Raw genomic sequence first — 22,164 nt, 5'->3', positions numbered from 1 at the left:
CCACAGCAAGCCTAGTGTGAATTATCAGTGGTAATCGAGTGGAATTGACACAGAGGAGAAAAGGGCCTGAGGTTGTTGCTCACACCTGGACTGGACCACTGTAGCAGAAAGAAGTGGCAGAGGCAGCAACATAGAGAAAGTTGGGGAGCATGTTCATATGGTCTTTAAAACCATCAGAGGTAATGCTTACCCTCCACAGGGTCTTTGCCAGACCACAGCTTGAGTCCTGCTTGTAGTTCTCATGACCTTATAAAGAAAAAGGCATCAGGCTGTTAGAAGAAATGTAGAGGAAAGCTGTTGTAAAGATTTGAGGGATGGAGGAGAACGAATAAGACCAGTTGAACTCTCCTCGCTTGAGACTGGAAGAGTTTTGGGGGGAGGGGGAGACATGACATGGGGGTGCACAAGATCATTTTGTGGAGATGAAATGAGGTTATTCTGAATAGAAAGGACAGAGAGGAAGCAGAGGACACAGGCAGCTGATCATAGGGACTGGACTACTCCTTAGCTGTCCAAAAGTGCTTTTTCACAGAGAGGGTTGTGGGCCAGATGTAATTGGGCTTTTGAAATGGGTGGTAGAGGAAGAATCTGCAGAGGCATTCAAAGGGTATGAGATATGTGGTGAAATGGCAGAAATGTGAGTTGGGATGGTCGATGAACTAGAATGTTAATGCACTTGAAGAGCATACTGGATAGGCATATTGTCATCTCATGCATGTAAGCAAATGTACTGAAATATAATTTAAGAGTGCTTAAACAGTGTCCCAGATTACCCATATTACAAACCGATAAGATGGACATAATGTTGGTATGATTAAACTGTCATTAACAAACTTAACCAAAGTTTTTCTCTACATTTTTTCATTCTTGTGTCAGTTTGTGGTGCATCTTTCTGCAGATGTATTCTAGCTGTGCAGGCATTGTTTTGTTTGTAGATAAAAATGGATTTCCTTATCTAAAATATCTCAAATTTCCACAGCAGAAGTGATGCAGAATGTGGTAAGGAGCGATTCTTTTGAATCCATGGTGGAAGATAAAAGTACAGGTGACGTTTTAATTTTTTGACCGTCCTAGTTTGTCTTGCACTTTCTAGTTCTGCATGAATTCAGGTGCTAATTATTTTATTACACTAAATGAACAGAAACTTCTTTTGACAGTGTTAAATTGGACTACAGATAGTTACGTTTCATATAGCAGTAACTTGTGTGTATTCATTGCCGTAAATAATTTTTAGTCTTTCTCTCTCTCACAGCTGAAAAGGTACAGATTTTGCCAGAAAATGACATCCTTAAAACAGAGAAGAAAGGTAAGTGCACATGCCATATTTAATGTCTTTAAAAGATTGTCTTTGATTTCACACAAAACATTGCCATTACAGCACTGCCTGAAACTGGTTTGTGTGCTTTATTCCTTAAAAAGCAAGGATTGTTGTTCAGTGCTCTTTATGTGCAACAACCTTCACTCGGAGAACTAGTCTGCGGAAGCACATACAGTTTGTTCATCAGAGGTACAGGCCACATCGATGTACGTTTTGTAACCAAGGATTCTGCAAACCTTCAGAAATGAATAAACACGTTCTGCGACGACATTCAGGTGAGCCATTTATAAAGTAGTAGACTCTACTGTAATGACCTGATATATACAGGGCATTGTCTTTTCCAAATGCCTGGAGCAGGTTCTTGATTTCAGCATTTATGTATTTGTTTCCTTATTGGTAACCAGGTTGTTAATACTGGACAGTCCGTCTTACATAGAGAATGCCAAGAAGAGATGAAAACATTTTATTTTCAATAAAAATTAGGGATCTAGATCGTAAATTACAAGAGTGGCAAAAGGTTTTATTGGTAAGGGAATTGCTTTAATTTTGAATAAGAGCAGGAGATATTTTTCATTCTGTGTTTTGAAAAAAATATATAAATAAGGTAGTAGTAGTGCTTTGTATAGTAAATGTAATATATGGATAGTGTATCAGCGCCTAGAATTTTCCTTATGGACTTTTCTTTTAACTTTTCTTCTTAGGTTTATAGTTATTTATTTATTTATTTTTTTTTGCCAGTAAATACAGATCTGAAGTTGTTGTTTTCATTTGGTCTTCAACCTGAGGGACTCAGATCTGGCACAGATCCAGTTTGGCCATATACTCCAGCATCAGATCCAAAGTCCAAGCTCCTTCCATACCCATAATGCCCTTCTCCCCCCAAATCTCGTTTACCACTCAATTCAAACTGCTCTAAGCTCCATAGTTTGAAAGTGTTGTCTTTTTTTTTTTTTTTTTAATCTTCTCCTTTCTGTAATGTCTGTGTTTCTAACCCCTACCTTCTCTTCACACATCTCGGCGTTGGTCAGTATAAAAAAAAAAAAAATGTCCTTTTCTGTCGTGTGTGTGTGTCTGTGTGTGTGTGTGTCTGTGTGTGTCTGTGTGTGTGTGTGTCTGTGTGTGTGTGTGTCTGTGTGTGTGTGTGTCTGTGTGTGTGTGTGTCTGTGTGTGTGTGTGTCTCTGTGTGTGTGTGTCTCTGTGTGTGTGTGTCTCTGTGTGTGTGTGTCTCTGTGTGTGTGTGTGTCTGTGTGTGTGTGTGTGTGTGTGTGTGTGTGTGTGCGCGCACGTGTGTCTGCGCGCGTGCTTGGCCTTCATTTGCTATGGCTAATAGACTTAAGCTGGGCTGATATTGACTTAGAGGAAGGGAAGGGTTTCCCCCGATCACCCCTGGAGGATGTCTCCTTTGGGGACATCATGGGGATCCTTAGCCAATGCAGTGGGTGGTCTACCCCTCAAGCCCAATTCTGATGAGTCTGTATTCCTGCAGGTGTTTGGCACAGGACCTTCTATATCCTTGGTGGATCTTATCTCCACTAGGACATGGAAGGAACTGGACATGTTTGAGCCCATCCCCAAATGCCCGGAGAAGGTTCTAAGTGCCCCATCCAACAAGCCCTGTTGATCCAGGGGGTCCCCAGTCGATGCCATGGTGGTTGCACCTGCCACTAAGAAGAAACTGGCTCAGGAGAGCTCCTCGGTCCACCCTCCAGACAGTGAGTCTCTGGTGATGGATCATTTTGAAAAGCAGGCCTACGGTTCAGCTATCTTTGCCTTATGTGCACTGAATTAAGTACCTGACACATGTCAGACTGCAGAGGGACCTGTTCAAAGAGGTCACCGAGTCTGCCCAGGGTCTTTGTTGGCAGAGGAGGAGGTCTTTTCCTGCCATATGGCCACCCTCACTTCTGTTTTGAATATGTCCATGAAGCTACTCTCACATGCTACCAAGGGTGCCTTGAGGGCTGCGGGGACTGGTGTGGCCATCAGGCAGCATGCCTGGCTCCACATTTGTGCTTTTTTGGAGCCCTTCAAGGCATCTTTCATGAATGCTCCGTATGATAGTTCCACCTTGTTTGGAAAAACTGTTCGTGACATGTTAAACCAGAGCAAGAAGGACAGGAAGACCTTGTCTGCTGTCGGGATCCGATTCTGCTCTCCACAAAAATCCTTTTCAAGGAATCAGCGTGGGGTCAAGAAGCTGTGGTTTCGGAAGTCTCTGGGCTCTTTTCATGACCCTCTGGATACTGTTTCCCCCCAGGGACAGAGGGGGATACAACAGGCACAACTGTTGTGGCAGAGAGGATCCAAAGATCCAAGGGTTTCAGGATGCTTTTCCAGACAGACCCTTTCCGCAGTGGAGAAGGTTGGGGGGCACCTATCTCTGCACCCAACAGCCTGGGAGTCCATTACAAATGATCGTTGAGTTCTGTAGGTCATATCCAGAGGTTACTCTATCCCCTTTCTTCATCCCCTCATTCCACCCAGACACCTCCTGGACGTTCCACCTGGTCAACAGGAGGAGGCAACCGTAAAAATTGCCAGGCTGCTTGCAAAACAAGCTATACAGTCCGTCCCCCCCAGACTAGTCCGGATCAGGCATTTATTCCAGGTTCTTTTTGGTGCCAATGAAAATGGGAGACTTAAAACCCATTTTGGATATGTCAACCCTGAACTTGTCCATTGTCAAGACAAAGTTTCAGATGGTCACCCTCCAGTCCATTCTACCTTTCCTGCAGATGAATGACTGGATGTGCTCGGTGGGCCTCCAGGATGTGTGTACTACCACATCAAGAAAGATGGACAGGCACTCCCAGAGGTTTCTCTGCTTCTGGCTGGGAGACAATCATTTTCAGTTCAGAGTACTCCCCTTTGGACTAACTACTGCTCCCTTCAGGTGTTTACCAAAGTAATGGCGTTAGTGGTGGCTCACCTGTGGCTGCAGAGATTTGAGGTCTTACCCTACATGGAAGATTGTCTCCTCTGTGCTCCCTCAGGCATCGGCTAATACAGACTAGGAATTATATTCTTCATATAGTCTCATCCCTGAGTATTACCATGAATCTCACCAAGTCCCAACTGACACCAGTTCAGGTGTTGGATTTCATAGGAGCCTGACTAGACACTATACAAGGCAAAGTTTTTTTTTGTCTCCAGACAGACTGTCTTCACTCCATCATTAATGCTCAGGGCATTCTTCTAGCCCAGTCACCCCTGGCAAGCTTAGTTCTTCGTGAGTTGGGATCCATGTCGCCCACGATTCCCCTTGTCCCAACTACACTCCTTCATATGAGGGTCCTGCAGTGGACCTTAGCGATTCAATAGTCCCTGCTTAGACCTTCCTCTGTCCCATCCTGTTCAACTGTCTCATGTTTGCAGAAAATCCCTTCTTTGGTGGGTCCAGTCCCAGGGCCTTCTTCTGGGTCTGCCGTTTATTCTTCCCTCTCCCACAACCATGGATGCCTCTCTGCTCAGGTTATAAGGTTATTTCATTGGAATGGCAGTCTAAGGCACATGGTGTGCTCTGGAGACCAATCTGCATATCAGTATCCTAGAGATGAGGGCACTGCTTTTGGTGTTGTAAGCTCTGTATGCCTCTCTTCTTCCTGGGACTATTGCCATGCATACGGACAATATGTCAGTGGTCTGGAACATCAGCAAACGGGGGGAACCAGTTACTGTTGTTGCGAGCCCATGAGATTGTGGGAGTAGGTGATCTCCACCAGGCATTTCTGGTGGCAACGCACATTGCAGGGAAATCCAACATCCTGGCAGACAGGCTCAGCCGATCCATTCTGATACCTTATGAGTGGTCTCTGAATCCGTTAGTAGTGGACAAGATCTTTCTAAAGTGGAGTTTGCCTTGCTGCGATATCTTTGCTTCTTCTTCCATCATGAAGTACAGTGAGTATTTCACTCTGATCGCTCCCCTCCAGGGGAGTCTCCCAGAGACGCTCTAGTTCATGCTTGGCCCTCTGGTCCTACTATATGTGTATCCTCCGCTTCATCTTATTCCCAAGTTCATTCAGAAAGCTTGGCAGCTGGGAAGTTTATTCATCGTCATTGCCCCATTCTGGTCTCAAGTTTTTTTCCCCACTCTGTGGTCTTGTATAGTGCGTCCTTTCTGGACTCTGGATCCGGTCCTGGATCTAATTTTGCACCCATCAGGGACTCCTCACCCAGATCTAGTCAGCCTAAAGCTCATGGCTTGGCTGCTGCAATTTCCATGATAGTCAGGACTCCTGGGCTTTCTTCTCCCATTAAGAAGATCCTGATTGCGGCTCACAAGACTTCTACAAATGGAAGCATTTTTCGATCTGGGCTTCTCAGCATGACCTGGATCACTTTACAGCTCCAGTATCTGCCATTTTGGATTTTTTGGCAGATATTTTTAATTATGGAGCTAGTTTCTGTAGTATTAAGGTCCAATTGGCTTTGATTTCCAACTTCCATGTGGATGAAAATTCGGCCTCCTTAGCTCTGGCTAAACTTTGTAAAGCCTTTCTGAAATGTACCTTTGTCCTTCGTTAAGGACCAGACCCTACGCCTCTTTGGGATCTTACCTTTGTTCTGTAGGCTTTGGTCCCCCCCCCCTCATTTGATCCAGCTACCTTGGTCGATTTGCAGTTTTTACAATGGAAGACTGCATTTTTGGTGGCAATTAACTCGGCCGAGAGGGTTTCTGAGCTTCAGGCACTATCTATTAAGGCTTCTTACCTAGTTTTCCATAAAGACAGATTGTCCTGCGGGCCAGTCCATCTTTCTTGCCAAAGGTGACTTCAGAATCCAATATTAAAGTCATTAATTTGCCAGTCTTTCCAAATTTTCAAAATAAAGGATAGTACAAACTTCACCTACTAGGCATGCACAGGCAGCTGCATTTCTGCTTGCATAGAACCCAAAGCTTGTGTAAATCTGATCAGCTTTTTGTGCCTTTTTCTAAACCTTTTTTGGGAAAACCTGTCTCTTAAGATTACCATTGCTTGTTGTATTTTAGAGTGCATTTGTTTGGTCTGTCAAGCCACCAGGAGACAAACTCTCACTGCTTGTGTCCTGTTGTCCATGTCTATAATCAAGAGCTTGTAGCATTTCAGGTTATCTTTTGTGTAGTCTCTTCCCACTTAACTTTGGCTGTTAGAATAAGTACTTTTCAATTCATACATACAAATGCTTCAACTTGTTGTACCCCCATAAATATGGCTGCTGCTGAACCAGTTTATGGGTGTATACATGTTTACACTATGACCTGTATTTTATCTTCATTATTTCATATCATGTAAGGCACAGGTTGGAACAGATTCTCAGTCATATCATGTAAGGACTTTAAACAGTCTCAAAAATGTCCCTTAACACCAAAATGCCCTTTTGTAGATTTCTCAAGTACAGAATAGTGTCTGATAAATAAAGCTAGCTTTTTTTGATTACTTTACCATTTACCTCCTTGAGTTTGTGAGTGTCTTATTTTCTTTGCCAGTGGCTCTAAATATAAGCCAAATAAGAAAAGGAAGGAGGGATACCCCTCCTGGTTCATCTCTTCAAGCATAGCTTGTTAAAGAGGAAGTCCTCCCACCTTAATTCTTGCCTATGGCCCTTTACATGTTATCCTAATTAACCCTATTTTTCTGTCAACGAACACAAGTACTACTGTTGCTTTACTCATAAAATCCCAGCTGACTACTGAATGCCTTCTCTGCATCAAGACCTAGTAAAAGTAGTGGTATTTTCTTACACACTGCTTCCCTCTGAATCATCATTGTTCAGTTTTTTACCTCCCACCACAAAACTACATTGATCCATATCTATCAATTTTGGCAATTCCTTTGCCATTCTCTTAGGTAGTATAGGTGCAAACACTTTTCTAATCACGATTTGAAATAGGAATGTGTGTATATGATGATGGGTAAAAGCCACCACAGCTTTTTTCCAAGATGCTTCTACTCTTACTACCTTTTAAAATATTGTTAAACTTTTCAGATATCGCTTTTTTCCTTCCCAACCTCCAAATTTCCACAGGAATACAGCCTGTTTATGGAGACTTTCCTGATGATTAATTATACATCTTCATTTTTATGTCTTATGTTTGCATCTTTGCTGTTTATTGGTGAACTTCGTCTAACTCTTAACTAAAGAGTAGTTTTGTAAAGCAGGTTATATAGGTGCTTGTTGGCCTGGATATATAATTAAGTCTTTATTCTAAGTTTTGTTTTGGTTGATATAAAGTTTATTCAGTATTTTCTCCATCTTGCATTTTCTGATTTTGCTTTAGTGAACTGCATACGTTTGTGGGTATAGATAAAATTAACACTCATAAGGCCGTGTGTAAATGGACATATTTTCTTATGCATTAGAATGAAGGTAGATTACTTTTAATATACAGACTGAATTTGAGTCGTTGAGAATGATTGGGTTATTTCTGCATGTTGAAGATGTGGAGGACTGCAGCACAAGTTATTTTCATGGGAAGAGTGTTGTGGTCAGATGCAGAGTGATGGAAATGAGATCTGTTCCTCTTTTGTTTGTCTGCTTTCTCATACCTTGGATATCTGTTCAAGGCCCTTTACTGTTCAACATATTGTTTAATAATATTAACAAAGCTACTGAAGAAGCGTCCCTAGTACTGTACGCAGATGATGCCACCCTCACATGCTTTGCTCCAAGTCCACTGCTACTCCAGAGGATGACCCAGTATTCCTCTTTCCCAGTTGAGGCCTGACTAGATGACTGCCAGCTACTTTTAAATGTGTAAAAAAAAAAATGTTTTAACCCAAATTTGTGTCAGTGCAGAAACAATCCTTCAGCATCGCATCAGCAAATAATTCCTCACTTGAAACAGTTTCCAGCACAAAGCTTCTTGGTGTCTTAACTGGTAACTTAAAAATATGATCAACATTTCACTCAAGCCATCAAGAAAACTCACCAAACGTTGGGCTTACTCTACAGAAACAAACACTTTTTTACTGACTACTGTAGAAATTCTTTAGCAATATCTTATCTTCTCCCTTCACTTCTCTATGCAGCACCCATCCTGACAGACCTTTACCCCACCTTAAAAAAGGTTTGCTACAATAAAATAACTAAGTTTGCATCCAGCTTATGAAACTGTTTCTGCCACGACCTAGCACTGAAGCACCTACACTGGCTCGAACTTCCTAATTATTTCACCTACTCCCAACTGCTTAGTGCCCACAAAATAATATACAAAACCTGACATCTGCCCCTCACTGCAAAACATCCTCAAACACTACTTCCCTCCCAGGAATCTCCACTCACAGAAAAAATACCTGCTGACACAGGGCCAAGTTTCTCAGCAATGCAGGCGACTCACTTCATTCAACCTATGTTGCTAAACACTGAAACTCCATCCAGTCCACCCTAAAGCAACACAATATTACCACACTTTTTTTTTTATTTAAGAGAAGGCAAGAATTGAATGAGCTATCTAATATTTGACTGACAATGACTAAGCAGAACATTATAAGTGATGTTTAATGTTGGCAACTGAAAATATGTCCATATGATTTGTTTGAATTTGTATAGCAGTATGATTGCCTATGTCTTAAGAGGTAATTCAGTGTATATGTCTTATTAAAAAAATGCAGCATATTTCAAATACATCCTAAAACATATAATTTCCTCTGGCAATGCTCATGCTCCAGTCGTGACTAAATCCACCTTTCTTTCTGTTTATCTTCTATTGCCAATTTATCTATCAGTTACACTCTTTGGACCTTTCTTATCCCTGTCTCTTTCAACCCTTCTACTGCTCTTCCAACTAACCTATCTCTCTAGTCATCACCTACTAATACCCACTCCTTATCCACCTCATCATCTTACTTATCTACTGTTAGTTCAACCTCTCCACTATCAGAAATTTGTTCTACTTATGTTTTTCTTATTATTTCTGCTTATAACCTTCATCCTCTCTATTTTCTGTTCCTACTGTAGTGGTGTCCTACCTCATTAATGTCACAATAGGTTCATAGGTGTTTACTAGGCTAATGGTCACAAAGGGCCTTTTTAAGCCTAGCCATGCATTCCAAACCTCTGACAAGTTCTGGTACCCTTGAGTGTTTACCCAGGGACCTGGAAGGTGAAACATTTACAAGCAGGGGCCTGGGAGATGAACCATTTACAGGCTGCCTGTGTCCATTAGAGACATGCGTGCCAAACCAGGGTTGAATTTCCTGTTACCCATCCAATTGTCCAAGTTGCACTTGTATTGGATTAGGGAGGAACTCTGCTTTACATGGATGGGGGAGCTTGGTCCAGAGAAGTGGTGATCTGTGAGATACATACCTGTCTCCCCAGCAGGTCCTATTTATATCACAGGCAAGGTTCAAGTCTTTAGAATGGGTATACAGATGGTACTAAACCTGTGCACATTATCATTGCTCTTGTATCTCCAGCAGTTACATGTTAACATGTATTTGACTTATACAATGCATCTTCTAATGTATATAACTGTCTTTACTATTTGTTTCAATACTACCTGCAAAGTAATGCTTAAATGTGAAGTTGTTCTATCTTGCCTTCATTCTCACTGATGGGTTAGGAGCCGATCCTCGGCTCCGACTCAGCCAAATACAAAAGCTCAAGGTCTTCAACCATCTCGTTGGCTACTCCCTATCTCATGATGCACTGGTGCTTCCCTCATATCTCGTTTGTCGCTGCAACAGATTGGTCGTTTCACCAGCTCTGGCCAGTGAATATAAGTATTTTTCAAGTTTTCGTACATTTTTTTCTCAAAAATGTCCACTTCTGTATAGTTGTTAGTGGTTAGTTTAACCAAGTTAGTTTAGTGATTTACAGATGGTATACCTTTGTCTTTCTCTCCTTTGTGGCCGTTTTTATTAGGCCTAGTTTAACTCCCTTTCTTCTAAGCGTTGATAGTTCTTTTAGTGTATAGTGTGTGTGTGTGTGTATATATATATATTTATATATATATATATATATATATATATATGTGTGTGTGGTGTGTTTATTGTTAGTTTGATTGCCTGCATTATAAAAAGGCTTAAGTATTGTTTTTTGTGAGCCCGTTTTTTTTTTTTTTTTTTTTATTTAGGGCTATTTCTTTTTTAATAGTATAGCCTGTTTAAATTAGAAGGCTATAATAATTTTTCATAGTATTTTTAGTGTGGCTATTGTTTTTGTAGAATTGTTGACATGTCTCAGGAAAAATCTGAATCGGGTTTCAAAAAATGCCCTAACTGTGAACTGAAGATGTTCATCACTGATGGGCAGTCTTGACTGTGTATATTGTTTGGGGGAGGTTCACCTCCCAAGAAAATTGCTCCATATGCCACTCTTTCAGTACTAGGTTGATTGTTTGGGGGATGTTCACCTCCAAGGAAATTGCTGCGTATGCCACTCGTTCAGTATTAGGTTTCTGCAAGAAAGAAAAGATAAGCTGATTGCTAGAGGACTGGTAAAGTCCTCCTTTCAGGACTCATTAGATAAGGACAACACCCAAATAGGCATTCAAAATCTAAAAAAAAAAAAAAAAAACAACTTCTGGATCAGAGCCAAAGAAAAGCTCATCGACTGCAAAAAAAATCAGAAAGACCATCTGCCTTGGAGCCACAAGTTTTGGAGCCGATGGTTGCGCTTGTTGGTAGGAGCCGGTCCCTGGTTTTGGAGCTGGAATCTCTAACTCATAAGTCACCTATTTTACAATCAGTGGCTTCTTCCATTGCGTCTTCTCGGTCCTCAAGACTCTCTGATAAGGATGTGGATCATGTGGTGCAGAGGCTTCTGCAGACACCAGTTTGTCAGGGCCGACCTTTTGGGCTTCGGGCTCGACTGAGACCCAGTCCGTTCTGTTCCTCCTCCGATCTGTTTCGAGGTTTCGGAGCTGGAGTGTTCGGAGTTGATGATCGTGGAATCGCCGGAGCCAACATCTGCTCCAGGCCTGTCGGTTCCGACCAGTCTGAATTCCTCAGTGCCGTTCTTGGAGTCTAGGAGCCGACACTCGCCAGTTGGGTCCAGGGAGGATAGTCGAACTGACCTCTCCGTTTTGACTTTACCTCTTGAGGCTTTGGCATGGCAGACATCGGCGCATACCTCTGGCTTGGATCCCACCGCTTCGGTGCTTGGGAGATCTCCTGCTTCCTCGGGTAGAGGGGTTTCCTCTCATTGGATCCGGGGGGCTTTTGATGCCATGCGGAGAGTGTTGTCCCCTTGTGCACCCACATCATCAGAACCAGCAACCTCCTCCCCAAAGCGCCTGTGTCTACCTCTGCTTCACTGGTCTCTCAGAAACGTAGAGACCAGAGCCTCAGGTCGCCCCATTGGGTGAGCCCTGCTCTTCCGAGACCTCACCAGAAGCTCATACTGAGGAGGTTCCCAGGGAGAAACTTTGCAAGAGGAAGCAAATGGACTCCCCACAGGAATCTGTCACGTCAGATACTTAGATGAGTCAGAAGGGTCCCCACGATCCCCCTCTGACTATATCTCTTTCGGAGATACCTGGGAAATTCTCAAACAGATGGGTGGCTGGAAGCCCATTAACCCTACTGATGATGAGTCAGTTCTCCTGAAGGCTTTCGGGTCTCAACCCTCCACCTCTTGGGTGTCTCTGCCATTTGATGAGCTGATGGAACTCGTCTCTCGAAAGGCATGGGAGTCCCCGGATACCATTGAACCTGTCCCTCAGAGGCCTAACAAATTTATGACTTCCCCTCAGGACAAGGGTTTCCTAACCAAAGGAGTACCCGTTGATGCTATGGTGGTGGCAGCAGCCACCAAGCGGGAGTTGTCGGAGACCTCTACATCTGTTCATCGTCCTAACGGGGATTCTAGGATCATGGACAGATATGGTAAGCTCATGTTTAGTTCAGCAGATTTTGCTCTTCGATCCCTGAACTATCTCACGCATTTTACTAGACTGTACAGAGATCTCCTTAAGGAGCTGGGAGGTACTATACAGGGTGCAGTAGCTGCAGGAGTTTCAGATGAAGTAACTTCCAAGCTTGCTATCCTAAATTCCCTTGTAAACTCTTCCATGTGTCTGATCTCGTAAGCAGCTGATGGAACGAGCAGGGCAGCGGGTACAGGAATTGCTCTTAGGAGACATTCCTGGATGTGCTTATGTTCTTTTGTGGAGCCCTTTAAGTCATCCTTTCTGAACACCCCTTTTGATGGCTCGTCACTTTTTTGGACCCAAATTGAAGGAAACGCTTACCAGGAGTGAGCAGAACAGAAAGACTGTCTGCCATCTGAGTCCGTTTTTCCACCCCTAGCAGACCTTACCCCAAAGGTCAACTCGTGGTGAACCCCCCTCTAGAGGCAGAGGAGGGGGTAATAATGGAAGAAGCCATCCACGCGGCAGAGGGGGGCCGCAGAATCAGGGTGACGGGGCTTTCCAAAGAACTGATCCCTATCAGCGCGTCTGAAAGGAGGCCGACCTGTCCATCTCTGGAGGCAGTCAGGGGACGCTTATCTTTGTACCCAGACGCCTGGCAAAAAATAACAAAAGATCGCTGGGTTCAAAGCATCATATTCAGAGGATGCTCAATTCCCTTTGCCACCCCAGCACCTGCTGTAAGGAAAATCCCAGACATCCCACCCAGTCACAGGGAACAAGCAACCATAGAGATTCAAAGGTTGCTAAAAAGTTATCCAACCAGTCCTGGCAGACCAGAGAGGATCCGGAACTTACTCAAGGTTCTTTTTAGTTCCAAAGAAAACAGGGGACTGGAGACCCATTTTGGATCTCAGCAGATTAAACAAATCTGTCAAAAAGACAAAGTTTCAGATGGTCATGCTACAGTCGATACTTCCCTTTCTCAGGAAAGACAACTGGATGTACTCGATAGATCTCCAGTATGCGTACTACCACATCAAAATAGCCAGACCATCCAGAGATCATCTGCGCTTTCGGCTAGGAGCCAGTCACTACCAGTTTTGAGCTCTGCCCTTTGATCTCACTATAGCCCCCAGTGTTCACCAAATGCATGGCAGTAGTCGCTGCTCACCTGAGATGTTTAGGATTCCAGGCATTTCCATACATAGACTGGCTCCTCACCATCACCAACAGGCATCAACTTATACAAACAAGGGACACAACCATAAACTTCTTCAGTCAGTTGGAGATTACCATAAACTCAGAAAAATCTGCCTTATCGCCATCCAAATGTACCGTTTTTTTTATAGTAGTAGATATAGATACCATTTCCATGACTGTAAAACTTGCACCATAAAAGGGTTTGTGTTCTACGAAAACAGGTCCTGAATCTTCTATCAGAAGGAAAAAAAAAAAACAGCTTCACTGGTGCTCAAATTATTGGGGACAGTGGTGGCAGCACTCATTGCAATTACTTTAGGTCGAATGCATATGCATTATACTGCAATGGCTTCTGTTCACACAGTGGTCCTTTCAAGAACTTCCAATGTGTCATCAAATTCTGATAACGAACTCATGCAAGAACGACCTTCGCTGATGGCTGACATCTCAGCAAGTAACAGTAGGTCGCCTGTTTGTTCTACCCACTCCCATTGGCACTGTGACCACGGATGCCTCCCTGATAGCGTGGGGGGGGGGGTATTATCAGGGAAGAACAGGCCAAGGCATGTGGAAAAGAACACGAGGCTCACCTGCATATTAGTGTCCTAGAGATGAGAGCGGTAATTTCCTTTCAAGACTCACTTCCTCTAGGGACTATTGCAGTTCAGATGAACAATGTGTCAGTGGTCTGGTACATAAACAAACAAGGAGGAACCAGATCTTGCCCCCCATGTTGAGAGGCCCGGAGAGTATGGCAATGGGCAGTTTCCACCCAGTGCTTTCTGATAGCAATGCACATACCGGGGAAGTCCAATGTGATGATAGACAAATTGAGCAGAGCAATTCTGTTGCCTCACGAGTGGTACCTGAAACAAGAAGTAGCGGAAAGGATATTCTGCAGATGGGGCCAGCCTTGCTGTGACCTCTTTGCAACCCCAATGAACACGAAATGCAGCAGCTATTTTGCCCGTATCCCCCCTACGGGATATTCCCCAAGGGACGTGCTTGTAGACAGTTGGCCCCCGGGTCTCCTTTGTGCCTTTCCACTGATACCCAAAGTTTTACAGAAAGCAAAGACTCTGGGAAGGACCATCTTTCTAATAGCCTCTTACTGGCCTTGTCACATTTGGTTCCCATTTCTTCAGCCTCATCTATTGCAAGAACCTTGGATCCTGGACCCAGTTCCAGATCTTCTGACTCATTCATCAGGGGTTCTTCATCCCAAACTTCACACCCTCAAATTGACAGCTTGGCTGCTCCAATTCCGAGAATAGCCAGGTTTCAAAATCTTTCACCTGCAGCTCAGCACATTATAATATCCTCGCATAAATCCTCTACCAGGAAGTCATACTTTAGTAAATGGAAAAGATTTTCTATATAGGCATCTCAAAACAACATTGACCCATATCTAGCTTCAGTTGCATCGATTTTAGAGTTTTTGACCAAACATTTCAATGAAGGAACAGCTGCTGCCACCATTAGGGTTCATGTAGCAGCAATTTCTAAATTTCACCTTGGTGATCAGGGGTCTAATATGTCCTACAGACTCTCCAAAGCTTTTCTTAAGGGCATCGTTCATTTGAGGACCCCTCATTCAGTCCCCAGTTACACCGTGGAATCTAAATTTTGTTCTTTCTCGTATCATTTTACCCCCTTTCGAACCGGCCTCATTTTGTGACCTGAAATATCTATCATGGAAAACCATTTTTCTAGTACCTATTACTTCAGCTTGGAGGGTTTCAGAGTTTTACACACCTTGTCCATATTTAATATTTCATAATGACAGTTTCACTTAGGACAAGTCCATCTTTTTTACCTAAGATTTGTTCAGAGACAAATCTTAATCAGACTATAGAATTACCTGTTTTTTCCCAAATTATACTAATAAGATGGAACTTACACTGCACAAGCTTGACGTCCACAGGCATTTTTGATTTTATTTATGCAGGACTAAGGACTTTCGAAAATCAGAACAGCTCTTTGTTTCATTTTCAGATTCAATGAAAGGTGCTCCAGTGGTAAAAACTGCGTTGTCAGAATGGTTATCAAATTGCATCTCTTGTACATAAAATCCTGTCCATTCACCATTACATAAAAAAATAAAGGCCCATTCAACTAGAGGTGTTTCCACATCTTCAGCCTTTCTGGCCAAACTACTAATAGATTCCATTTGTGCAGCAGCCACATGGTCAAGACCTCATACCTTTATCAATCATTACAAATTGGACAAGGCCTCCAAGGACAGGGCCTCCTTTGGTTCCACTGTCCTGAGGAATATACTCCCGTGACCCACCCGAGAAAGATGGTGCTTGGGACGCTAACCCATCAGTGAGAATGAAGGCAAGATGGAACAACTTCACATAAAGACGTTATGTACTCACCATAATGTTCCATGTGAGTTGTTCATCGCGCCTTCATTCTTGCGTCCCACCCTCCAGCCCCCTACCAGTATCTTGTGGACCGAGAAGTTGAAACAAGTCTGGGTTGTATTTAGTCCTTATCTAGTGTATCCTTGGTTACTAATTTTTTTTTTGGGGGGGGACTTATCTAGTCAGCTTAGTTGGCAGCAAACAAGATCTGAGGGAAGCACCAGTGCATCATGAGATAGGGAGTAGGCCACGAGCTGGTTGAAGACCTCGAGCTTTTGCATTTGCCCGGGTTGGAGCCGAAGATCAGCTCCGAACCCATCAGTGATAATGAAGGCAAGATGAACAACTCACATGGAACGTTATGGTGAGTACATAACTTTTTTTTTTTTATTGTTCATTGTAAATTTGTATTTAATGTAGAACTTTTCCCCCGGCCTCTATTGAAAATTGGACTTGTGCTCCATCAGACTTTCCTGGTAAACAAAGGACATTTATGTCAGTTTTGTATGGAAATTTAGATTCTGGAATTAAAATCAAGTTAAAAGGGTATACTTGATAGTTTTATTGGCTTGTCCTTCCAGCAAGCAAATGTGAAGTATACTTTCCTTTGTTGAGTGAGGAATAAGATAAGTATATTTAATGGCACTAAAATTCTAGTTTATCCTTGTATGAGAAAAATCCTGGTTCTGCAGTATATTTCTGTAATAGTGAGGTAACCATTTTTGTTTCTCTCAGATTTTGTTATCTGTCAAGTATGAGCTGCATAGTAAGGTTACGTTTGCTAGCTAAATACATATTGTTTTTGTTGATTAAAGTTGGTTGTTTAAATACATAAAAACACAATCTACTTAGTAACGTGGATATAAACAAATGTAAATTTTTCAGTGTCTATGCTGATTCAGTTGCATATAAATTTTCTTTCCTTTATGGACTCTGCTGTGGACTGGTTTAGTACCTTAATAAAACAAAAATGACTTCTGATTGAGAATTTGTGCACTTGGTCAGTATATTATCTGCCCACTGTAAAACTGGAAAGCTAAATTTGAGGTAGTCATTTTCATTCATTCCTCAGTTGTTGAGTTTGGACCCTACCTTCGGATCAAAATCAGCCACTTTTTCCAGCTTGTGGAATACAACTTTTGAGCTATTCCATTACCATAATGCACTAGTCCCCCTACCATACCTTAGATCTCGTTTGCCGCCTTCATGTACGGACGTGGTCACTATTAGCACTCGAGCAGTAGTGAATGTTTTGTGATTAATAAGTGATCTGATGTCAGTTTTCATTCATTCCTCAACCGTTGGGTTTGGATCAGAACCTTGGATCCAACTGCTGTTACTATAGCTCGTGGCTAACTCAAACTCTTGAGATTCTCCCTACCCATAGTGCACCAACCTTTAACATATTTCAGGTCTCATTTGCCGCTTTCGCAAATAGACATGGTCAGCTCTGCTCTTGAGCGAATTTCAAGGTAAGTTTTATTTGAACGTTTATTTTCTGTTTCTCCCTTTGTAGCCTTGGAATTTTTTTTTTCTTTTAATATCTCCACTTTTTAAATTTTTAAAAGTTTAAAATGTAATACTTTTTCCTGTAACTTTTTCATGTTACACTGTTGGCATGTTCTCTTGTACTATTGTTGGTACTTTCTCATTTCCTCCTTAACCGTTTTTGAAAATGTCAGAAAAAGGCTTCAAAAACTGTAGAAAGTGGGCTATATAAGATACCTTCTTCAGACGCTCATTATCTTTGCGTCTTTTGTTTAGGCCCAGAGCATCTTAATGTAGAATGAGGTATTTGCAAAAGCTTTCATCCACGAGCAGTAGCGGACAGTAAAAATACGCCGATTCTAAAAGGACTTCTTCCTGCTACTATTTTGGAAGCTATTTCTGGGGTTCAACCCCCTAAGATCACTTCCAAATAGACTACAAAAAGTCCTTAAAGAAGTTGAGATCTTTGACTCCATCCTCGAGAGCCGCCACAAAAAAAATTTTTCAGGTTAATCTGGAGCCTTCCTGCTCAAAGACTTTGACAAGACCCCCTAAAACATCCTCGGATCTGAGTATGTCAGATCCTAAATCATTCCCTTGGATCTGTTACTCTCCCTCCATAGACCCAGTGCCATTGAGGGGTCCATCTCCCTTCCTAGAGAGATGACATTCCAAATCACCGTGAATTGCTTCATCTCGATCTTTCAGGAGTCTGACCAAAGCTGACGTGGGTAGAATGCTGAAGTTTTTTTCAATGCATATACAGTTGAGATGTCGCCTGGCTCCTACTCCTTTGGGTCAGGAAGTCTTGGCCAGCTCTTCCCCTCCAGTATAGGCTCCTTCTTTGATTCAGCACTTTGTTTCAGAGTCCTTGGATCCGATTTTGCTGAGACCGTCTGGACCGGATCTGAGGATAGATGTTTCCTTGGATCGGAGGGTTTCTCTGAGATCCCCGCCTCTGACGAGTTTGGAGCTGAGTGACTCTCAGAATAGTAGTGTCCTGGTTAGATCTGAGGTGTTGGGAGATGACTCTGAAGTTCTCAGAGCCATCTCTGCCCCTCAGAGCCTCGCCTTTGGACAGCTTGTTTCCAACCTGTGCCTTGGGTGTATTGCTTTAAGGCAAATGGAACTGATGGAGTGGAAGCATGGTTTCTCAGCTCCATCAGCTTCCTTCTCCCCAGGATGGTCTGCCTTTGAATAGTTGAGTGTTCTCTGCTGAGGCGGAACAGACGCTCTCTCTGCCCTCTGATCTTCCTTCAACATCTCATGTGTCTCAGCTCCTTGAGCCTTGCCATTAGACTCCCCAGCGATAGCCAGTCTAGGCTACCCAGCAGGGTATTACCATTTCTTCCAACACTGCCCCAGAACATCCCACTGAGGAAGTAGCCTGGAAGAGAAAGTGCAAAAGAGGAGGCACTTAAAGTGCCCATAGGTATCTATCACAGAAGATGCTGATTTCAATGAAGGGGAAGGATCTCCTAGATTACCACCTAAAGACATCTTTTTAGGATGACATTCTAGAGATCCTCAAACAACGGGGTGGTTGGCCCTCCCAAATCCTTCTCCAGAGGAATCTGTGTTCCTGGAGGCATTTGGGTCTGGCCCATCTACCTCTTGGGTAACTTTGCTTGCTGATGAGCTTATTGATTTGATCTCTCAGAGGGCTTGGAAGGAACCTGATTGAGTTGAACTTATCCCCAAGAGACAAGACAGAATTCTGGTACCGCTGACAGGAAGGGAATTCTGGAGTAAGGGAGTACCAGTAGATGCCATGGTTGTGGCAGCAAGAAGAAACTTGTGGAACAAAGGTCCACTGTCCATCCCCCTAATAGAGAGTCTAGGGCTTTGGACAGACTTGCACTACGTGTTTACATTTTGGCAAGTTTTGCTCTGAGGTCTCTGAACTATTTTGCACATTTCACTAGGATGCAAAGAGATTTGATAAAAGAACTGTCAAATTCTCTTTCAAGGACCACTACTGCCTAGACTCCAGCTTTGGTAGCCACACAGTTGTCAACCCTTCAGTCCATTTCAAATTCTTCCATGAGGCTTAATTCTCAGGCAACTGAGGGTACCTCAAGGGTGTCGGACTCAGGCATCTCAATAAGGAGGCACACTTGGTTGCACTTTTGTGATTTTGCAGAGCTCTTCCAAGTCTTCTTTCATCAGTGCTTCCTTTGACAGACCTTCCTTATTTGGCCTCAAAGTGAAGGACATACTCTCCAAGTGTGAAAAAGTTGGAAAGACTCTCTCTGGTGTAAGATTATGATGTTATTGTTCTATCTCGCCTTCATTCATTGATGATTGAGTTCGGAACTGAGAATCTGTTCCAACTCTGCCTTATACAAAAGCTAGAGAGCTTCCACTGGTTTGTGGCTATACCCTGTCCCGTGTTGCTCAGGGAAGATTACTCAGATCTAAACAAGATTGGGTGCTTCCATGCAGGCTCTAGGTTAAGTGGAAACTTTTCTGTTTATCTCAAGTGATTCTGTAAAAAATTTATGATATATTGTAGATGTTCATTGTGTTTAACTGTTGCAGTCATTACACTTGGGTTATCCTGCTGGCAGGCGACACGCAGTCGGCCCGAGTTCCAAATTCTTGGTCCGGCGTCGGTTGCTGTCGCCTCTTCCCTGACGTCAGTGCGCCAGGGGTATAAAAGATGCATCTGACGCCATTTTCTTCAGTCTTTCTTGCTGTGCAGTGCCCGAAGCAAAAGCATTTCGCAAGTGCCGGTCGGCCAACTCCTGAGATTTTTCAAAATTGAGTTTCAGAACAGAATTCTTCAATAAAGCTAAGTACCCCGTTGGGGAAACTTTTTCTTGCTTCAGACCGATGTCAATAAAAGTTAATAATTGTATTTCTTGTGGGAAGCAAATACCTCATAAGGACTTTCACTCTTACTGTATTCCTTGCCTAGGCCCTGACCATGACGTTACCAGTTGTCGGTTTTGTGCTAGATTCAATAAACTCACTATTAAACGTCGGTTTGATTTTGCTTTACATTATTTTGGCCGAAGGTTTAATTACATAATGCCGTTGGAGGAACCGACCGGAATTTATAAAAAACGCAAAGACAAAGAAAAGGATAGGCATCCGAGGTCCAAAACCGACGATGAAGCCTCTTCTAGGCCAGTCGCCGGTTCTCAGCGAGGTGCTTTCGCAGCCCCTGACACCTGCTACCTCAGAGCCACAGGCCATAACCGACAGCCATGTGGAAACACCGAAGCCTGTGGAAACTCAAGGTATTGGGCCTACGGAAACTATTCCCTCAGATAGGTCCGGAGCCGCTGAGCAGGCATCGGCTTCTGAGGGTGTTTTCCGACCTTCACAGCTTACAATTAAGCCCACTACAGCAGCCAAGGCAAAGTCAAAAACACCATTAAAGATGAGGAAACAAGTACAGCATTCTCCTGAACAGTCATCTATGCCAAAGAGACAGATGCTTAAAATGGCCAAAGACCTAATTACTTTAATCAGGGGTTCCCTTCCACCACCTGAGAAAAGGCCTAGGCAAGACACTGATTATGATTCCTCTGACCAGGTTTCTGTTTCCTCTGATTCCTCTTCTGATCAGGGATATTCTCTCCCTCCCTATGAGGACTCTGATGCAGAAGAGTCTGTACCTTTTGCCTCTCCGCCTGAGGATTATTCTTTTGGGGAAACCCTGCACACCATGAGGGAGCATTTCCATTGGGAGAGCCAGGATTTTTCAGAATCCAAGAAAAGGCTCCGAGATTACCTTTTATTGCCTCAGCACAGGCCCCTTGCTATCCCCCCTCTGCTTGATATTGTTGATGATGGTTTCTCTGAATACAGTCTATCTCCTGATTCTTTACCCCCTGCACCAGTCAAGCCAGACAGGTGCTACAGAGAGTCCCTGACTCTCATAAATTTATTTACAAGAACCCCGCTGCAGACCCATAAACAATTTCCCAGGGTCCTGAAGGGGTTAAGGCTTCCACTGCTAAAAATCCTGTCCCCTCAGATAGGGATTCCAGAGCTCTGGACAGATGGGGGAAAAAAGTTTACACTTCTGGTACTTCAGCTGTAAGGGCTTTAAATTGCCAGTTTCACATGCTTCAATATCAACAGTACCTCATGTAGCCACTCAGACTGCACCTCTCTCTAAAGCTGTTATGGATGTCATTTTAGAAGCCAGGAGGCCCAGCACAAAGAAATCTTACACAGAAAAATGGAAGATATTCTGTACTTGGAACCAGGCACAAAGGCTCGAACCACTTGTCCCAAATATACCTCAGATTTTACAATACTTAACTGAGATGCTGGACAAAGGCCTATCTTTTTCATCAATTAAAATCCATGCCTCTGCCATTTCAGCTCATTACAATAGGGAACCTCCTATTTTTTCACATCCTCTACTACGACAGTACCTCAGAGGGGCAAAAAAATATTAAAACCCCCAAGGAGAGCACCAGTACCAACTTGGGATCTCAATTTTGTTTTAGAAAAACTCACACTGCCTCCTTTTGAGCCAGCCAGCACAGCTGATCTAAAATTCTTATCATGGAAAACTGCTCTGCTCCTAGCAATAACTTTAGCAAGAAGAGTCTGAGTTACAGGCATTAATGGCTGTGGAACCTTTCATAATTTTTCATCAACATAGGGTTTCTCTTAGGACAAACCCAACATTCATGCCAAAAGTGGTCTCCGATGTGGCCTTGAACCAAACCATTAATTTACCAACTTTCTACCCAAATCCCCAGAATAAAGGCGAGAGTCTTCTGCACGCTTTGGATATACACAGACAGTTACGATTCTACTTGGACAGAACAAAAGCTTTCAGAAAAACTGAGCAACTGTTTGTAGCCTATGCTGCAGGATCACAAGGAAAGCGTATTACAAAGCAGACAATTTCAAAATGGATAGGACACTGCATCCGCTTCTTTTATGCACAACATGGCAAATCAATGCCTAAGGGCATTAGGCCACATTCTACCAGAACAGCAGCCACTTCAGCAGCTTTC

At 43.1% G+C, this 22,164-nt stretch overlaps 1 protein-coding gene across 2 annotated transcripts in view; it reads left to right on the top strand.

Annotated features, from left to right (window-relative positions):
* The window catches only part of LOC122790475 (zinc finger protein 521-like), a 3,214,752-nt gene that overhangs the window by 2,114,527 nt on the left and 1,078,061 nt on the right, over window positions 1-22,164 (top strand). Inside the window, exons 22-24 of one of the 2 annotated variants that reach the window (XM_044058016.1) lie at window positions 983-1,045; window positions 1,253-1,306; window positions 1,420-1,593. In XM_044058016.1, coding sequence (XP_043913951.1) covers window positions 983-1,045; window positions 1,253-1,306; window positions 1,420-1,593 — 291 coding nt within the window. Of the gene's footprint in view, window positions 1-979; window positions 1,046-1,252; window positions 1,307-1,419; window positions 1,594-22,164 lie in introns of both variants that reach the window. The other variant, XM_044058015.1, reaches the window with a different exon arrangement.

Source organism: Protopterus annectens, chromosome 16.part0 (genome assembly GCF_019279795.1).
Source record: "Protopterus annectens isolate FY-2018-M chromosome 16.part0, PAN1.0, whole genome shotgun sequence".
NCBI lineage: Eukaryota > Metazoa > Chordata > Ceratodontiformes > Protopteridae > Protopterus > Protopterus annectens.
This window is presented reverse-complemented; position numbering and strand designations above follow the sequence as displayed.